Raw genomic sequence first — 20,718 nt, 5'->3', positions numbered from 1 at the left:
GAGATACTCAGTTCTCGTGAGCAAATAAAAGTACATTCTACTCCAAAATGTATCAAAATAAAATTATGCTGACACCATCTAAAATATAATGTCCACCTCCAGAAATGAGCCCAATAAGATATTGGTAAAAATGTTAAATGATTTTAACACATTGGACCAAAAAACCTGTATGGATGGTATATTATCAGCTTTTAGCAATAAGCATTACCACCTGCAACCCAACTGATGGAGCATAGTGGCTATAAATACATAGGCTGAAGCATGGGGTTTGTCTATCTACATTATCACCTGTATGAACTGATGCAGCATAGTGACTATAAATACATAGGCTGAAGCATGGGGTTAGTCTATCTACATTATCACCTGTATGAACTGATGCAGCAGTGTCCACATGGTCTGATAAACACTCCTAACAACCCCACCACTAGGAGGTGTCCACACTAGGAGGTGTCCACATGATCTGATAAACACTCCTAAAAACCAGACCACTAGGAGGTGTCCACATGGTCTTATAAACACTCCTACAAACCCCACCACTAGGAGGTGTCCACATGGTCTGATAAACACTCCTAACAACCCTACCACTAGGATGTGTCCACATGGTCTGATAAATACTCCTAACAACCAGACCACTAGGAGGTGTCCACATGGTCTGATAAACACTCCTAAAAACGCCACCACTAGGAGGTGTCCACATGGTCTGATAAACACTCCTAACAACCCCACCGCTAGGAGGTGTCCACATGGTCTGATAAACACTCCTAACAACCTCACCACTAGGAGGTGTCCACATGGTCTGATAAACACTCCTAACAATCTCACCACTAGGAGGTGTCCACATGGTCTGATAAACACTCCTAACAACCCCACCACTAGGAGGTGTCCACATGGTCTGATAAACACTCCTAACAACCCCACCACTAGGAGGTGTCCATATGGTCTGATAAACACTCCTAACAACCCCACCGCTAGGAGGTGTCCACATGGTCCTAAAGCACACCGTTTCCTCATTTTCTATCACATTCCAATGATAAAACTGGTCATGTTGCCTAGTGGTTAGAGTGTTGGGAATGTAACTGAAAGGTCACTGGTTTGAATACCTGAGCTGTCAAGGTGAAAATCTGTCTATGTGACGTTAAGCAAGGCACTTAACCCTAATTTGCTCCAAGGGAACCGTACTACTATGGCTGACCCTGTAAAACAACACATTTCACTGCATCTACCATACTACTATGGCTGACCCTGTAAAACAACACCTATCATACTACTATGGCTGACCCTGTAAAACAACACCTATCATACTACTATGGCTGACCCTGTAAAACAACACCTATCATACTACTATGGCTGACCCTGTACAACAACACATTACACTGCACCTATCATACTACTATGGCTGACCCTGTAAAACAACACCTATCATACTACTACTGTCTGACCCTGTATAACAACACATTACACTGCACCTATCATACTACTACTGTCTGACCCTGTACAACAACACATTACACTGCACCTATCATACTACTATGGCTGACCCTGTAAAACAACACCTATCATACTACTATGTCTGACCCTGTAAAACAACACCTATCATACTACTATGTCTGACCCTGTAAAACAACACATTTCACTGCATCTATCATACTACTATGGCTGACCCTGTAAAACAACACATTTCACTGCATCTATCATACTACTATGGCTGACCTTGTAAAACAACACATTTCACTGCATCTATCATACTACTATGGCTGACCCTGTAAAACAACACATTTCACTGCATCTATCATACTACTATGGCTGACCCTGTAAAACAACACATTTCACTGCATCTATCCGCTGTCTGTGACAAAACATTTTAAAAGCAAGCTAACATAGAAAATGACAGCATAGATTTTTTTTTAAATATAACAACAGTTAATTTAACAATGCTGGTTATAAATCTTGTTGACATACATCCAAGGACAGCTTGACTTGCATTACACTCTCACTGCAGAAAAATATTCTCATGAAATCACATTTCATTTCTAGTTAGAGAAAAGGATTCCTGTAAACACGGCCTGCTACAAGCAGGAAACAAGTTATGGACGAACCAGAAATGTCACATGTCTGTTTGATAGTAACCCTGGATGATGAATGTGTGAACTATCTTGTCATCTTTTTGGGTAACCACAATGGAACATTCTAGTCTTTAAGGACATGAACTGGCAGAACAGGTTTCAGCAACGTATGGAGTCATTGCTTTCAGGAAGGTGTACCCATGGCCAGTGGTGTAAAGTACTTCAGTAAAAATATTATAAAGTACTACATAAGTCGTTTTTTGGGGGGTATCTGTACTTTACTTTTGAATTTATATTTTTGCTAATTTTACATCACTACATTCCCAAAGAAAATAATGTACTTTTTAATCTATACATTTTACCTGATACCCAAAAGTACTCGTTACATTTTGAATGCTTAGACAGGACAGGAAAATGGTCTAATTCACTTATCAAGACAACACATGGTCATCTCTACTGCCTCTGATCTGGCGGAGTCAGGAAACACAAATGCATCTTTTGTAAATTACGTCTTCGTTTTGGTATGTGCCCCCTATCCATACATTTTAAAAAACAAGATAATGGTGACACCTGCTTTGCTTAATAGAAGGAATTTGAAACGATTTATACTTTTAATTTTACTTTTCATACTTAAGTATATTTAGAACCAAATATTTTTAGACTTTTACTCAGGTATGAAAATTGGGTACTTTTTCCACAACTGTCTATGATGATAGGAGAGACAGGAGGCAGACTAAGAGCAAGGGCAGCCACCTGAACTACTGCCCTAGAAAAGACAAGGAGCAGTCTACACAAACAGCCACCTGAACTACTGCCCTAGAAAAGACAAGGAGCAGTCTACACAAACAGCCACCTGAACTACTGCCCTAGAAAAGACAAGGAGCAGTCTACACAAACAGCCACCTGAACTACTGCCCTAGAAAAGACAAGGAGCAGTCTACACAAACAGCCACCTGAACTACTGCCCTAGAAAAGACAAGGAGCAGTCTACACAAACAGCCACCTGAACTACTGCCCTACAAAGACAAACAGCATCTACACAAACAGCCACCTGAACTACTGCCCTACAAAGACAAACAGCATCTACACAAACAGCCAACTGAACTACTGCCCTACAAAGATAAACAGCATCTACACAAACAGCCACCTGAACTACTGTCCTACAAAGATAAACAGCATCTACACAAACAGCCACCTGAACTACTGTCCTACAAAGACAAACAGCATCTACACAAACAGCCACCTGAACTACTGTCCTACAAAGACAAGGAGCAGTCTACACAAACAGCCACCTGAACTACTGTCCTACAAAGACAAACAGCATCTACACAAACAGCCACCTGCACTACTGCCCTAGAAAAGACAAGGAGCAGTCTACACAAACAGCCACCTGAACTACTGCCCTAGAAAAGACAAGGAGCAGTCTACACAAACAGCCACCTGAACTACTGCCCTACAAAGACAAGGAGCAGTCTACACAAACAGCCACCTGAACTACTGCCCTAGAAAAGACAAGGAGCAGTCTACACAAACAGCCACCTGAACTACTGTCCTACAAAGACAAGGAGCAGTCTACACAAACAGCCACCTGAACTACTGCCCTAGAAAAGACAAGGAGCAGTCTACACAAACAGCCACCTGAACTACTGTCCTACAAAGACAAGGAGCAGTCTACACAAACAGCCACCTGAACTACTGCCCTAGAAAAGACAAGGAGCAGTCTACACAAACAGCCACCTGAACTACTGCCCTAGAAAAGACAAGGAGCAGTCTACACAAACAGCCACCTGAACTACTGCCCTAGAAAAGACAAGGAGCAGTCTACACAAACAGCCACCTGAACTACTGCCCTAGAAAAGACAAGGAGCAGTCTACACAAACAGCCACCTGAACTACTGCCCTAGAAAAGACAAGGAGCAGTCTACACAAACAGCCACCTGAACTACTGCCCTAGAAAAGACAAGGAGCAGTCTACACAAACAGCCACCTGAACTACTGTCCTACAAAGACAAACAGCATCTACACAAACAGCCACCTGAACTACTGCCCTACAAAGACAAACAGCATCTACACAAACAGCCACCTGAACTACTGCCCTACAAAGACAAACAGCATCTACACAAACAGCCACCTGAACTACTGTCCTACAAAGACAAACAGCATCTACACAAACAGCCACCTGAACTACTGTCCTACAAAGACAAACAACATCTACACAAACAGCCACCTGAACTACTGTCCTACAAAGACAAACAGCATCTACACAAACAGCCACCTGCACTACTGTCCTACAAAGACAAACAGCATCTACACAAACAGCCACCTGCACTACTGGCCTAGAAAAGACAAACAGCATCTACACAAACAGCCACCTGAACTACTGCCCTAGAAAAGACAAGGAGCAGTCTACACACACAGCCACCTGAACTACTGTCCTACAAAGACAAACAGCATCTACACAAACAGCCACCTGAACTACTGCCCTAGAAAAGACAAGGAGCAGTCTACACACACAGCCACCTGAACTACTGCCCTAGAAAAGACAAGGAGCAGTCTACACAAACAGCCACCTGAACTACTGCCCTAGAAAAGACAAGGAGCAGTCTACACAAACAGCCACCTGAACTACTGCCCTAGAAAAGACAAGGAGCAGTCTACACAAACAGCCACCTGAACTACTGCCCTAGAAAAGACAAGGAGCAGTCTACACAAACAGCCACCTGAACTACTGCCCTAGAAAAGACAAGGAGCAGTCTACACAAACAGCCACCTGAACTACTGCCCTAGAAAAGACAAGGAGCAGTCTACACAAACAGCCACCTGAACTACTGCCCTAGAAAAGACAAGGAGCAGTCTACACAAACAGCCACCTGAACTACTGCCCTAGAAAAGACAAGGAGCAGTCTACACAAACAGCCACCTGAACTACTGCCCTAGAAAAGACAAGGAGCAGTCTACACAAACAGCCACCTGAACTACTGCCCTACAAAGACAAGGAGCAGTCTACACACACAGCCACCTGAACTACTGCCCTAGAAAAGACAAGGAGCAGTCTACACAAACAGCCACCTGAACTACTGCCCTAGAAAAGACAAGGAGCAGTCTACACAAACAGCCACCTGAACTACTGCCCTAGAAAAGACAAGGAGCAGTCTACACAAACAGCCACCTGAACTACTGCCCTAGAAAAGACAAGGAGCAGTCTACACACACAGCCACCTGAACTACTGCCCTAGAAAAAACAAGGGGCAGTCTACACAAACAGCCACCTGAACTACTGCCCTAGAAAAGACAAGGAGCAGTCTACACAAACAGCCACCTGAACTACTGCCCTAGAAAAGACAAGGAGCAGTCTACACAAACAGCCACCTGAACTACTGCCCTAGAAAAGACAAGGAGCAGTCTACACAAACAGCCACCTGAACTACTGCCCTAGAAAAGACAAGGAGCAGTCTACACAAACAGCCACCTGAACTACTGCCCTAGAAAAGACAAGGAGCAGTCTACACACACAGCCACCTGAACTACTGCCCTAGAAAAAACAAGGGGCAGTCTACACAAACAGCCACCTGAACTACTGCCCTAGAAAAGACAAGGAGCAGTCTACACAAACAGCCACCTGAACTACTGCCCTAGAAAAGACAAGGAGCAGTCTACACACACAGCCACCTGAACTACTGCCCTAGAAAAGACAAGGAGCAGTCTACACACACAGTGAATCTGAGAAAAATGGTTTCAAGTTTGTTTTTTAGTCCATGCATATCAACCATGACCACTGATCTGACCTATGACCCCTAAAACACAAAAGAAAAGTGCAGCATCTAGAAATCTGAATGTGTTTATCCAGCTTTCTTGTTGTTTTTCTGTTTGATGAAACTAGTTGAGAGTTCTGTGTTATTTCTTATTTGATGTACCTTTATTTAACCAGGTAGGCCAGTTGAGAACAAGTTCTCATTTATAACTGCGACCTGGCCAAGATAAAGCAAAGCAGTTTGACAGAAACAACACAGAGTTACACATGGGATAAATGTCATGTCCTGACCAGTAAAAGGGGTTATTTGTTATTGTAGTTTGGTCAGGGCGTGGCAGGGGGGGTGTTTGTTTTGTGTGTTTCAGGGTTTTGATGTATGTTCTATATTTTCTATTTCTATGTTTATTCTAGGTTTTTCTATCTATGTTGTGTTTTTTCAATGACCTCCAATTAGAGGCAGCTGGTATTGTGACCAGTGAGCTGAGATAAGGGGTGGCTTTACCTAGCAAAGGCTTATAGATGACCTGGAGCCAGTGGGTTTGGAGACGAATATGAAGCGAGGGCCAGCCAACGAGAGCATACAGGTCGCAGTGATGGGTAGTATATCGGGCTTTGGTGACAAAACGGATGGCACTGTGATAGACTACATCCAATTTGCTGAGTAGAGTGTTGGAGGCTATTTTGTAAATGACATCACCGAAGTCAAGGATCGGTAGGATAGTCTGTTTTACAAGGGTATGTTTGGCAGCATGAGTGAAGGAGGCTTTGTTGTGAAATAGGACGCCGATTCTAGATTTAATTTTGGATTGGAGATGCTTAATGTGAGTCTGGAAGGAGAGTTTACAGTCTAACCAGACACCTAGGTATTTGTAGTTGTCAAAATATTCTAAGTCAGAACCGTCCAGAGTAGTGATGCTTGATGGGTGGGCAGGTGCAGGCAGCGATCGGTTGAAGAGCATGCATTTAGTTTTACTTGCATTTAAGAGCAGTTGGAGGCCTCAGAAGGAGAGATGTATGGCATTGAAGCTCGTCTGGAGGGTTGTTAATACAGTGTCCAAAGAAGGGCCAGAAGTATACAGAATGGTGTCGTCTGCGTAGAGGTGGATCAGAGAATCACCAGCAGCAAGAGCAACATCATTGATGTATACAGGGAAAAGAGTCGGCCCGAGAATTGAATTGAACCCTGTGGCACCCCCATAGAGATTGCCAGAGGCCCGGACAACAGGCCCTCCGATTTGACACACTGAACTCTATCTGAAAAGTAGTTGGTGAACCAGGCGAGGCAATCATTTGAGAAACCAAGGCTGTTGAGTCTGCTGATAAGAATACGGTGATTGACAGAGTCGAAAGCCTTGGCCAGGTCGATGAATACGGCTGCACAGTATTGTCTTTTATCAATGGCGGTTATGATATCGTTAAGGACCTTGAGCGTGGCTGAGGTGCACCCATGATCAGCTCTGAAACCAGATTGCATAGCGGAGAAGGTACGGTGGAATTCTAGATGGTCGGTGATCTGTTTATTAACTTGGCTTTCGAAGACTTTAGAAAGGCAGGGCAGGATAGATATAGGTCTGTAACAGTTTGGGTCTAGAGTGTCACCCCCTTTGAAGAGGGGGATGACCGCGGCAGCTTTCCAGTCTTTAGCGATCTCAGATGATACGAAAGAGAGGTTGGACAGGCTAGTTATGTATTTGTGTTTTCATGTTTTGAATGTTGTATTGTAGTAGGCCTAACCCTCACCAATTATTCTGGTGATGGAGAGAGACACCAGACAAGACACAGAGACAGCAACAGAAAAATAGGATATGATGGAGAGACACCAGACACAGACAGACAGACAGACAGACAGACAGACAGACAGACAGACAGACAGACAGACAGACAGACAGACAGACAGACAGACAGACAGACAGACAGACAGACAGACAGACAGACAGACAGACAGACAGACAGACAGTCAGTCAGACAGACAGACAGACAGACAGACAGACAGACAGACAGACAGACAGACAGACAGACAGACAGACAGACAGACAGACAGACAGACAGACAGACAGACACCCTACATAGGCCCCCCCAGATCAGACCTATCCCCCCCCTCCTCATATACCCAGGCTGTGAGCAGAGCAACAGGCCCAACCCCCACTATTACGCAATGGTTTAGGTACTGTGGGATTCTTTAATCAGTTTGGCTCATTAGATAGGTCAGAGTCTATGTTTGAAGTTCTTGAGTGATTTTTGGCAATACACTGGTGTTGTATTCATGGTTTTAGCTGTTGAAATTCCATCCCGGACCCCCCTACTGGCTATGGGCTAAGCCACCAATGTCTTCACATCCTAGGGGAGAGAGAAGCTGCTACCATTGGGGTGAGAGAGGAACTGCTACCCCTGGGGAGAGAGGAGCTGCTACCCCTGGGGAGAGAGAGGAGCTGCTACCCCTGGGGAGAGAGAAGCTGCTACCCCTGGGGAGAGAGGAGCTGTTACCCCTGGGGAGAGAGAGGAGCTGCTACCCCTGGGGAGAGAGGAGCTGCTACCCCTGGGGAGAGAGGAGCTGCTACCCCTGGGGAGAGATAGGAGCTGCAACCCCTGGGGAGAGAGGAGCTGCTACCCCTGGGGAGAGAGGAGCTGCAACCCCTGGGGAGAGAAGAGCTGCTACCCCTGGGGAGAGAGGAGCTGCTACCCCTGGGGAGAGAGGAGCTGCTACCCCTGGGGAGAGATAGGAGCTGCAACCCCTGGGGAGAGAGGAGCTGCTACCCCTGGGGAGAGAGGAGCTGCTACCCCTGGGGAGAGAGGAGCTGCTACCCCTGGGGTGAGAAGAGCTGCAACCAGCAGAGACTGCGACCATGCTCGGGAAGAGCTTAACGATTGGTGATTGTTGGGGCACGATTGGCAGGAGCTTCAGTGATGAAGACTGCTGCACTTGCTGATGTTTCACAATATGCCGTGGCCGTCTCAGTCACCAGGTCTCAACACAATAGAACACCACCATCCCTCCAATAGACTTCCAGACAGTTGTAGAATGTTTGCCAAGGCTCATTGTAAGAGCTGTAAAGAGAGAGGGACTCGGAGAGAGAACAGGTAGAACCTGATATGTAAATGAGCAGAGCAAACGAAAGCAACTTTCAACGACCGAATGATCATTCAGACTCTGTTTCTATTGAGGGATAAAAGGTAAGACGACGATTGTTATGTGTATTAATATAGTTGATGGTATTGTTATGTGTATTAATATAGTTGATGATATTGTTGTGTGTATTAATATAGTTGATGATATTGTTATGTGTATTCATATAGTTGATGATATTGTTATGAGTATTAATATAGTTGATGATATTGTTATGTGTATTAATATAGTTGATGATATTGTTGTGTGTATTAATATAGTTGATGATATTGTTATGTGTATTCATATAGTTGATGATATTGTTATGTGTATTCATATAGTTGATGATATTGTTATGAGTATTAATATAGTTGATGATATTGTCATGTGTATTAATATAGTTGATGATATTGTTGTGTGTATTCATATAGTTGATATTGTTATGTGTATTAATATAGTTGATGATATTGTTGTGTGTATTAATATAGTTGATGATATTGTTATGTGTATTCATATAGTTGATGATATTGTTATGTGTATTAATATAGTTGATGATATTGTTATGTGTATTCATATAGTTGATGGTATTGTTATGTGTATTAATATAGTTGGTGATATTGTTATGTGTATTAATATAGTTGGTGATATTGTTATGTGTATTAATATAGTTGATGATATTGTTGTGTGTATTAATATAGTTGATGATATTGTTATGTGTATTAATATAGTTAATTATATTTTTGGTGGACAGTGTTATAATAGTCCTACTCTCCTTAAAATGTTTTGGATATAATTTAGATGCGTGGGGTGAATTCGTTCTGTGCCCATCTGTGTGCCCCAGGGTGATCGCTCCTACACTACCTACAATCTAAAAGCAAAACGTTTGGCAACAGAAACAGTTTAGGTCACATTGTACAGCGTTTAGAGTAAACGGTTTATGTTTTATTTAACATCTTAAAACTGTTGGCTGTGGAGTAAACTAATGAATACGACCCAGGTTGTTGCCTACGACTCGGCATGTTGATACCTGCCTCTTGCTGAAACCTGAACGTAGCCTGAGGGGTATACTATGATACAGGCTTGATATACTGGTTTTCTAAAGCTAGACAGCTTCAGTTAGCTTCACATTCCAGCTCAGGCCTCACCCATCAGAATATACAGAACAGAACAGAAAATAATCGCAATGAAGTTTCAAGGTGAGAATCCTGCCAGGGATTATTGTAAAGTGTGTAGATAAATTAAATGTAATGTTAGTATAGTGAATGACAGTAAAACACTCCTAACAGTCTACTACTACTGAGACAGGTTGGTGTAATGTTAGTATAGTGAATGACAGTAAAACACTCCTAACAGTCTACTACTACTGAGACAGGTTGGTGTAATGTTAGTATAGTGAATGACAGTAAAACACTCCTAACAGTCTACTACTACTGAGACAGAAAACTCAAGTCTGAAATTTCTATGTGGAAATTACAAACTTCAGAAGCCTTTTTAAACCTCAAATACACTACAAGTTATATATTTCCTGCATTGCTGGAAAGTTCTTCTGCAGTGGGGGGTGATGAAATTAAGATCCTACATCTGTACACATAATTGTACATGGGGATATGTATGGGGGTCTATAACATCCAATCACAGAGGTTTATATCAGCTGACAGTTGCAATGTTATTGCTAATAACTCAAACTGCCCTTTTCAGATAAAGACATAAACTCTGTACAGATGTAGGATCTTAATTTGATCACCCTGTTGCAGAAAAACTAAACTTGTAGTGTATTTGAGTGTAATTAAACTTTAGAAAAGGTTTCTGAAGATGATAAATTCCACTTTTCCATTTTAAAACTGTTCATTAATTATAATCCACACAATAATTCAAATGTCCTGTTTCTGCAGGATTATTTTCCTGGTGTAGCAAACTGGCTCAAATTAAGATCCAACATCTGCAGAAATATACCCCTTTCTAATGTAGATGGCTCTATTGAGATTCACTTTTGACCATTTGACATCTTGTATTTCCTGTTGTTTAGGCTGGTTGAATGAGTTGCCTGTGAAAGCTACTTCATCTGCAAGAAAACAGGCGGCTGCACCAGTGACTGTCAGAAGTTTTGTGATTTCCTCATATGAACGTGAAAGTAAGTGTGTTGTCTACGCAGTTACAAAATGGCTGTTGAAACTGTGGCACATATTTCTCGGTAACATTGAATAAATATGTTGGTATGTAGGAAAGACGGGCAGACTCTCGTACTGTTGGTCTAGACTACCTACAAACTATTATAAGGCTATGATCACTTATCATGCCGACAAACCTGATGTTCTCTGTGAACTGATCTGAACAGGTTTAGACTGGTCATCTATGATATGTAGGTTATATACAGTACATTCTCTGTTCTTCTACTGGTAGGACTATAACATTATGTTGATCTGAACAGGTTTAGGCTGGTCATCTATGATATGTAAGTTATATACAGTACATTCTCTGTCCTGCTACTGGTAGGACTATAACATTATGTTGATCTGAACAGGTTTAGACTGGTCATCTATGATATGTAGGTTATATACAGTACATTCTCTGTCCTGCTACTGGTAGGACTATAACATTATGTTGATCTGAACAGGTTTAGACTGGTCATCTATGATATGTAGGCTATAGCCGAGGTATAGACCTTGATCTGCATATCACTAACAAACTGCTATTATACATTATAACCTAGTCTACTTTACATAATATAACATCTCTCACTTGATGCAAAAAATCCTTTCTGAATGGATCAACAATTTCCTCCTCGGATCAATCATGTCCATTTTAGCCCGTGTTGCTGTACTGTCTATAACTACCTTAACAAACAGAGACTTATTATTATTATTATTATTATTATTATTGCTGTACTGTCTATAACTACCTTAACAAACAGTAACTTATTATTATTATTATTATTATTGTTGTTGTTGTTCTGTCTATAACTACCTTAACAAACAGTGATTATTATTATTATTATTATTGTTATTATTGTTGCTGAACTGTCTATAACTAACTTAACAAACAGTGACTTATTATTATTATTATTATTATTATTATTATTATTATTATTGTTGCTGTACTGTCTATAACTACCTTAACAAACAGTAACTTATTATTATTATTATTATTATTATTATTGTTGTTGTTGTTCTGTCTATAACTACCTTAACAAACAGTGACTTATTATTATTATTATTATTATTGTTATTATTGTTGCTGTACTGTCTATAACTACCTTAACAAACAGTGACTTATTATTATTATTATTATTATTGTTATTGTTGCTGTACGGTCTATAACTACCTTAACAAACAGTGACTTATTATTATAAGTATTAGTATTACTATTATTATTATTATTATTATTATTATTATTGTTATTACTATTGTTGCTGTACTGTCTATAACTACCTTAACAAACAGTAACTTATTATTATTATTATTATTATTGTTGTTGTTGTTCTGTCTATAACTACCTAAACAAACAGTGACTTATTATTATTATTATTATTGTTATTATTATTATTATTGTTATTGTTATTGTTGCTGTACTGTCTATAAAAAAAAAAAAAATGTATGAAATTGTATGAAATGTATGCATTCACTACTGTAAGTCGCTCTGGATAAGAGCGTCTGCTAAATGACTAAAATGTAAAATGTAAAATGTATAACTACCTTAACAAAACAGTGACTTATTATTATTATTATTATTGTTATTGTTATTATTATTGTTGTTGTTCTGTCTATAACTACCTAAACAAACAGTGACTTATTATTATTATTATTATTATTATTATTATTATTATTATTATTATTATTATTATTGTTCTTATTATTATTATTGTTGCTGTACTGTGTAGAAATACCATAACAAACAGTCACTTATTATTATTATTATTATTATTATTATTATTGTTGTTATTGTTGTTGTACTGTCTATAACTACCTTAAAAAACAGTGACTTATTATTATGATTATTACTTTTATTATTATTGTTGCTGTACTGTCTATAACTACCTTAACAACCAGTAACTTATTATTATTATTATTATTATTATTGTTGTTGTTGCTGTACTGTCTATAACTACCTTAACAAACAGTGACATATTTTTATTATTATTATTATTATTGTTATTATTGTTGCTGTACTGTCTATAACTACCTTAACAAACAGTGACTTATTATTATTATTATTATTATTGTTATTGTTGTTGTACTGTCTATAACTACCTTAACAAACAGTGACTTATTATTATTATTATTATTATTATTGTTATTATTGTTGCTGTACTGTCTATAACTACCTTAACAAACAGTGACTTATTATTATTATTATTATTATTGTTATTGTTGTTGTACTGTCTATAACTACCTTAACAAACAGTGACTTATTATTATTATTATTATTATTATTAATATTGTTATTATTATTGTTATTGTTGCTGTTCTGTCTAGAACTGCCTTAACAAACAGTGACTTATTATTATCAGTATTAGTATTATTATTATTATTATTATTATTATTATTATTATTATTGTTATTACTATTGTTGCTGAACTGTCTATAACTAACTTAACAAACAGTGACTTATTATTATTATTATTATTATTATTATTGTTATTATTATTGTTTCTGTTCTGTCTATAACTACCTTAACAAACAGTGACTTATTATTATTATTATTATTATTATTATTGTTATTATTATTATTATTGTTGCTGTACTATGTAGAAATACCATAACAAACAGTCACTTATTATTATTATTACTATTATTATTATTATTATTGTTGTTATTGTTGTTGTACTGTCTATAACTACCTTAACAAACAGTGACGTATTATTATTATTATTATTATTATTATTATTATTGTTATTGTTGTTGTTCTGTCTGTAACTACCTTAACAAACAATGACTTATTATTATTATTGACAGTTACCATGGAGATGAAATGTCACAACAACATGTTAATGTGATGCTTTAAATCACCTGACTGTTTTTATGTCTGTTAGTAAATGTTTTATTTCTCTAAGAGGTAATGAATACATGAGAACAATTGACAGTCAAGAACTAGTTGTCACTGTGTTAACCACAACCAACATGCTGGATCTCTGTTTAGTTGTCACTGTGTTAACCACAACCAACATGCTGGATCTCTGTTTAGTTGTCACTGTGTTAACCACAACCAACATGCTGGATCTCTGTTTAGTTGTCACTGTGTTAACCACAACCAACATGCTGGATCTCTGTTTAGTTGTCACTGTGTTAACCACAACCAACATGCTGGATCTCTGTTTAGTTGTCACTGTGTTAACCACAACCAACATGCTGGATCTCTGTTTAGTTGTCACTGTGTTAACCACAACCAACATGCTGGATCTCTGTTTAGTTGTCACTGTGTTAACCACAACCAACATGCTGGATCTCTGTTTAGTTGTCACTGTGTTAACCACAACCAACATGCTGGATCTCTGTTTAGTTGTCACTGTGTTAACCACAACCAACATGCTGGATCTCTGTTTAGTTGTTACTGTGTTGACCACAACCAACATGCTGGATCTCTGTTTAGTTGTCACTGTGTTAACCACAACCAACATGCTGGATCTCTGTTTAGTTGTCACTGTGTTAACCACAACCAACATGCTGGATCTCTGTTTAGTTGTCACTGTGTTAACCACAACCAACATGCTGGATCTCTGTTTAGTTGTCACTGTGTTAACCACAACCAACATGTTGGATCTCTGTTTACAGGGGTCAGTGCTCTAAAATGAGTCTCTCTGGGGAGAGGAAGGAGGGGGGCCCTGCCTCTAAAATGAGTCTCTCTGGGGAGAGAGAGGAGGGGGGCCCTGCCTCTAAAATGAGTCTCTCTGGGGAGAGAGAGGAAGGGGGCCCTGCCTCCAAAATGCATCTCTCTGGGGGACATGACACCAAAGCTAAGAGGTGAGATAACAATTTTATGAATAATTAATTAAGTTTATTTCCAAAATAAATAGCTATCTTAAGGTGAATGCACTTACTGTAAATCTCTCTGGATAAGAGCATCTGCTAAATCAGGGGTTCTCAATCCGGGGTCTGCGGAGGTACTGCAGGGGTTCTGCCGGAAGCGTGGGGAGTGGTGGTGTATCCAGGGAGAAAACTAAACTAATATTCTGAAATGTCATTGTGGTCTTATGTTCCCATCTATTGGAATTATTTAGCAACTGCATTAGTGCTGAAAAAAATGTGTTATTCCTTACTAAAGTAGTAATTACTGAGAATGACTAGTTAATTTTATCACTTACAATCATAAAATAACAACTTATACCATAACAAACAATTAAACTGACATAAACCAAAATCACTATATATGTAGTTATTTAGTTAATTACCAAATTGAGCCGGTCGGTCACATTTGAGAGTGAGGGAGATATACAGCATTTTGCATAAAAAATCATGATTTTTGTCTCTCTGAAATGAAACCATCAAGTGATAGATTTTAAACAAATCCTTGTCTGTGAGAGATGTAATAATTAATACATAATTTCTTTAAACAATAAAAGCTCATTTCTGTAAAGTGATATGTTGCGTTTTGGAACTCTTCTTATGTTTCCCATCTGAGATCAGAGTAGATGAGAGATGTAATGTTTGTCTCTGTTGTGTTGAAGTCCAATCAAGCAGGAGACACCAGCCTCCCCTGTTCCCAGCTGTGTGTCCATGAAGAGTGACTGGTCTATGGAACCTCCTATACGGTTTAGAGAGGGAGACTTTTCTACTGAACAAAGGTAAGAAGAACTCATGGGTCATGGTCAGTGAGTTAAACAACACTGTCTCTAGTCATTTCTCCTCTCCCATTTTCACATTTCTTTTGGTTGTTTTCATAATCCATAGGCTAACCCTTTAGTCCATTTTCATAGTCCTAAAACAATATTAAACAAACACAACGTTCCCTCCCTGTGTGTGTGTGTGTGTGTGTGTGTGTGTGTGTGTGTGTGTGTGTGTGTGTGTGTGTGTCTGTGTGTGTGTGTGTGTGTGTGTGTGTACTCCCTGGATGAGGAGATGTAATCTCATGTTTTGTCCACAGAAACCAACAGGAGAGATCAGAGTCAGAGATTCTCAGTGGTCAGTCTTCCCAGAGTCATCAAACAGACCTGGACTCTATATTCAGTGTATGTGGTCCTGTTATGAACATTTGTTTTTGTTTTCCTCAAGTAAAGTTGATCTGTCAATTATTCATTATTGTGTTAATGAGAAAGCATTTCTTCTCTTGCTTAACTTATTTTATTTATTTATTTCAGTTGCTTGAAGAGAAAATGATGACATTTGTGAAGAACGAGCTGAAGATGTTCAAGAGGATTCTTAGTCCAGAACTCCCAGAAGGCTTTGAGAGTCAGAAGCAGGATGAGGAAGTGGTGGATGCTGAAGATGAGAAGCAGGAGAGCAGTGCCAGAGAGGGAGCTCTGAAGATCACACTGCACGTCCTAAGGAAAATGAACCAGAAGGAGCTTGCTGACACACTGGAGAAATGTAAGACCTGTCTGCCTCATGTTGAATGCTGTTTTATAACATTTAAAAGCTGTAGCTAAAGTAAAGCTAAAGTAGCTGTGTAACTCAATGATATTGTAGCAGCCTTAACACAACACCTAGTGGCCTCAACAAGTAGCAGAAGGGATGTGTTGTGGTGATTAATTTAGAGAGAGAGAGACAGAGACAGAGAGACAACATTAATAATACCATCAATAACACCAATAATATTATAATCAGTCACACCAGTCTGTAATGCATTAAGAAAACATTGATACATTTATACAGTCACTTAAGAGAATAAATTATTATTTTAAAACTTTAACAGTCCTTCAATACTGTAGACATTAAAACAGACGTAATATTAATATCCTCTGTGTTATTTCTTCATTCAGATGAGCTTGCTGTGATTTGCCAACGTGAACTCAAATCTAATCTAAAGAAGAAGTTTCAATGTGTATTTGAGGGGATCGCTAAACAAGGAAACCCAACACTTCTCAATAAGATCTACACAGAGCTCTACATCACAGAGGGTGGAACAGGAGAGGTCAATAATGAACATGAGCTGAGACAGATTGAGACAACAACCAGGAAACAAGCAAGACCAGAGACTGCAATCAAATGTAACGACATCTTCAAACCCTTAACCGGACAAGACAAACGTATCAGAACTGTGCTGACAAAGGGAGTCGCTGGCATTGGAAAAACAGTCTCTGTGCAGAAGTTCATTCTGGACTGGGCTGAAGGAAAAGCAAATCAGGATGTCCAATTTGTATTTTCATTCCCTTTCCGGGAGCTGAACTTGATGAAAGGGGGAAAAAACACTTTGATTGAACTTCTCAATCACTTCTCAATGGAAACCAAACAATCAGGAATCTCCAACTACGACAAGTACAAAGTTCTGTTCATCTTTGATGGTCTGGATGAGTGCCGACTGCCCCTAGACTTCCAGAAGAACAAGATCTGTTGGGACGTCACAGAGTCAACCTCAGTGGATGTTCTGCTGACAAATCTCATCAAGGGAAATCTGCTTCCCTCTGCTCTCCTCTGGATAACTACCCGACCTGCAGCAGCCAATAAGATCCCTTCAGGGTGTGTTGACCAGGTGACAGAGGTACGAGGGTTCAATGACCCACAGAAGGAGGAGTACTTCAGGAAGAGATTCAGTGATGAGGACCTGGCCAGCAGAATCATCTCACACATAAAGACATCAAGGAGCCTCCACATCATGTGCCACATTCCAGTCTTCTGTTGGATTTCTGCAACAGTCCTCGAACACATGCTGAAACATAAGAGAGAAGAGATGCCCAAGACTCTGACTGAGATGTACACACACCTAGTGGTGTTTCATACCAAACAGAAGAATGAAAAGTATCTTGGGAAAGAAGAGACAGGTCCACACTGGAATAACGAGAGCATTCTGTCACTGGGAAAACTGGCTTTTCAACAGCTTGTGAAGGGCAATCTGATTTTCTATGAAGAAGACCTGAAAGAGGCTGGCATTGATGTCAATGAAGCCTCAGTGTACTCAGGATTGTGCACACAGGTCTTTAAAGAGGAATGTGTTCTGTACCAGGACAAGGTGTACTGCTTCGTTCATCTGAGCATTCAGGAGTTTCTGGCTGCTGTGTATGTGTTCCTCTCATTCATCAACAACAATGAGAATCTAATGGACAAACAGCAAACAAAAGACGAGTCTGAAGTTACTTTCTACAAGAGTGCTGTGGATAAAGCCTTACGAAGTGAGACAGGAAACCTGGACCTGTTCCTCCGCTTCCTTCTGGGCCTCTCACTGGAATCCAATCAGAAGCACTTACGAGGTCTACTGACAAAGACAAGAAGCAGCTCACTGAGCCATGATGAAACTGTCAAGTACATCAAGGAGAAGATCAGGGAGAATCCCTCTCCAGAGAGGAGCATCAATCTGTTCCACTGTCTGAATGAACTGAATGACCATTCTCTAGTGGAGGAGATCCAAAGCTACCTGAGCTCAGGAAGTCTCTCAAAACCCAACCTGTCACCTGCACAGTTGTCAGCTCTGGTCTTTGTGTTGCTGACTTCAGAAAAGGAGCTGGATGTGTTTGACCTGAAGAAATACTCCAGATCAGAGGAAGGTCTTCTGAGGCTGCTGCCAGTGGTCAAAGCCTCCAGAGCTGCTCTGTGAGTAAATAAAATTACATATAAGAAGTAATCATCAGGAAGAAATATTGTTTAGAGAAAAATATGTATTATGATGTGTATATAATATTGTATTGAATAACATATTGAATCAGATATTCAATCTAGTATTACAATATGACCATACAATTCTAAGAGATGGAAGATGAATCTATATGTTGTTTGAGAGAATAAACCAAATGCATCTACCGTTGTCCATCTACACTACTGGTGTTAAATTAACAGTGTGTTTGTGAAGTCATGATGATTTCGTTGCAGGCTGTCAGGCTGTGGAGTCACAGAGGAAGGCTGTGCTTCTCTGGTCTCAGCTCTGAAGTCAAACCCCTCACACCTGAGAGAGCTGGACCTGAGTAACAATGACCTGAAGGATTCAGGAGTGAAGCTGCTCTCTGCTGGACTGGAGAATCCACACTGCAGACTGGAGACTCTGAGGTCAGTATTCCTGTAGTTGGTCAACAAGTGATAACTGTTCACCAGATCCACATGTGTTTACCAGGCACACATAGTCCACACCATATGTGTTTGGACAGTGAAGCTTACAGTTTTAAATGTGGTGCTATGCTCCAGCATTTTGGATTTGAGATAGAATGTTTCATATTAGGTGACAGTACAGAATGTCACCTTTTATTTGAGGGTATTTTCATACATAGCTGTGTTACTGTTAAGAAAGGAAAGCACTTTATGTATTTAGTTCTCCCATTTGAAAAAGTTGTACATATTCGGGCAAATTCACTTATATTGTATTAAAGTTGTCATAAGTTTAGTATTTAGGCCCATGTTCCATGCCTGCAGTGATTACATCAAGCTTGTGATTCTACTAACTTGTTGAATTCATTTGCAGTTTGTCTTGGTTGTGTTTTGGTTTATGTTTTTCCGAATAGAAACTGAATGGTGAATAATGACCTGTCATTTTGGAGACACTTCACTTGTATTGTCAGTAAGAATAGAAGATGTTTCTGAACACTTCTACATTCATGTGGATGCTACCATGATTATGAATAATCAGGAATTAATCGTGAATAATGAGGAATGATCCTCTGTTATTGGTAATGGTGAGAGGTTAGCATGTTTTGTTGTATCCTCTGTTATTGGTAATGGTGAGAGGTTAGCATGTTTTGTTGTAGCCTCTGTTATTAGTAATGGTGAGAGGTTAGCATGTTTTCTTGTATCCTCTGTTATTGGTAATGGTGAGAGGTTAGTATGTTTTGTTGTAGCCTCTGTTATTGGTAATGGTGAGAGGTTAGCATGTTTTGTTGTAGCCTCTGTTATTGGTAATGGTGAGAGGTTAGCATGTTTTGTTGTATCCTCTGTTATTAGTAATGGTGAGAGGTTAGCATGTTTAGTTGTAGCCTCTGTTATTGGTAATGGTGAGTGGTTAGCATGTTTTGTTGTAGCCTCTGTTATTGGTATTGGTGAGAGGTTAGCATGTTCTGTTGTAGCCTCTGTTAATGGTAATGGTGAGAGGTTAGCATGTTTTGTTGTAGTCTCTGTTATTGGTAATGGTGAGAGGTTAGCATGTTTTGTTGTAGCCTCTGTTATTAGTAATGGTGAGAGGTTAGCATGTTTTGTTGTAGCCTCTGTTATTGGTAATGGTGAGAGGTTAGCATGTTCTTTTGTAACCTCTGTTATTGGTAATGGTGCGAGGTTAGCATGTTTTGTTGTAATCTCTGTTATTGGTAATGGTGAGAGGTTAGCATGTTTTGTTGTAGCCTCTGTTATTGGTAATGGTGAGAGGTTAGCATGTTCTTTTGTAACCTCTGTTATTGGTAATGGTGCGAGGTTAGCATGTTTTGTTGTAATCTCTGTTATTGGTAATGGTGAGAGGTTAGCATGTTTTGTTGTAGTCTCTGTTATTGGTAATGGTGAGAGGTTAGCATGTTTTGTTGTAGCCTCTGTTATTGGTAATGGTGAGAGGTTAGCATGTTCTGTTGTAACCTCTGTTATTGGTAATGGTGAAAGGTTAGCATATTTTGTTGTAACCTCTGTTATTGGTAATGGTGAGAGGTTAGCATGTTTTGTTGTATCCTCTGTTATTGGTAATGGTGAGAGGTTAGCATGTTCCGTTGTAGCCTCTGTTATTGGTAATGGTGAGAGGTTGGCATGTTT

The 20,718-nt window shown here is 39.6% G+C and overlaps 1 protein-coding gene across 1 annotated transcript; it reads left to right on the top strand.

Annotated features, from left to right (window-relative positions):
• Positions 1-2,202: 2,202 nt before the first annotated feature.
• Positions 2,203-19,060, top strand: LOC145876396 (NLR family CARD domain-containing protein 3-like). The gene is made up of 3 exons (XM_082972176.1): positions 2,203-2,230; positions 17,505-18,594; positions 18,871-19,060. The coding sequence occupies exons 1-3, from the start codon at positions 2,203-2,205 to the stop codon at positions 19,058-19,060; spliced, it is 1,308 nt and encodes a 435-aa protein (XP_082828302.1).
• Positions 19,061-20,718: the final 1,658 nt, after the last annotated feature.

This window comes from Salmo salar, unplaced genomic scaffold, assembly GCF_965601325.2.
Source record: "Salmo salar unplaced genomic scaffold, fSalSal1 ptg000587l, whole genome shotgun sequence".
NCBI classification, from domain to species: domain Eukaryota; kingdom Metazoa; phylum Chordata; class Actinopteri; order Salmoniformes; family Salmonidae; genus Salmo; species Salmo salar.
This window is presented reverse-complemented; position numbering and strand designations above follow the sequence as displayed.

Excerpts from the sequence above, each read along its gene's own strand:
- LOC145876396 (XM_082972176.1), top strand. The coding sequence starts at position 2,203 with ATGAACTGGCAGAACAGGTTTCAGCAAC. Across the intron at positions 2,231-17,504 it reads GCAGAACAGGTTTCAGCAAC|CAGCCAATAAGATCCCTTCA; the intron begins GTATGGAGTCAT and ends CCCGACCTGCAG. Across the intron at positions 18,595-18,870 it reads AAAGCCTCCAGAGCTGCTCT|GCTGTCAGGCTGTGGAGTCA; the intron begins GTGAGTAAATAA and ends ATTTCGTTGCAG.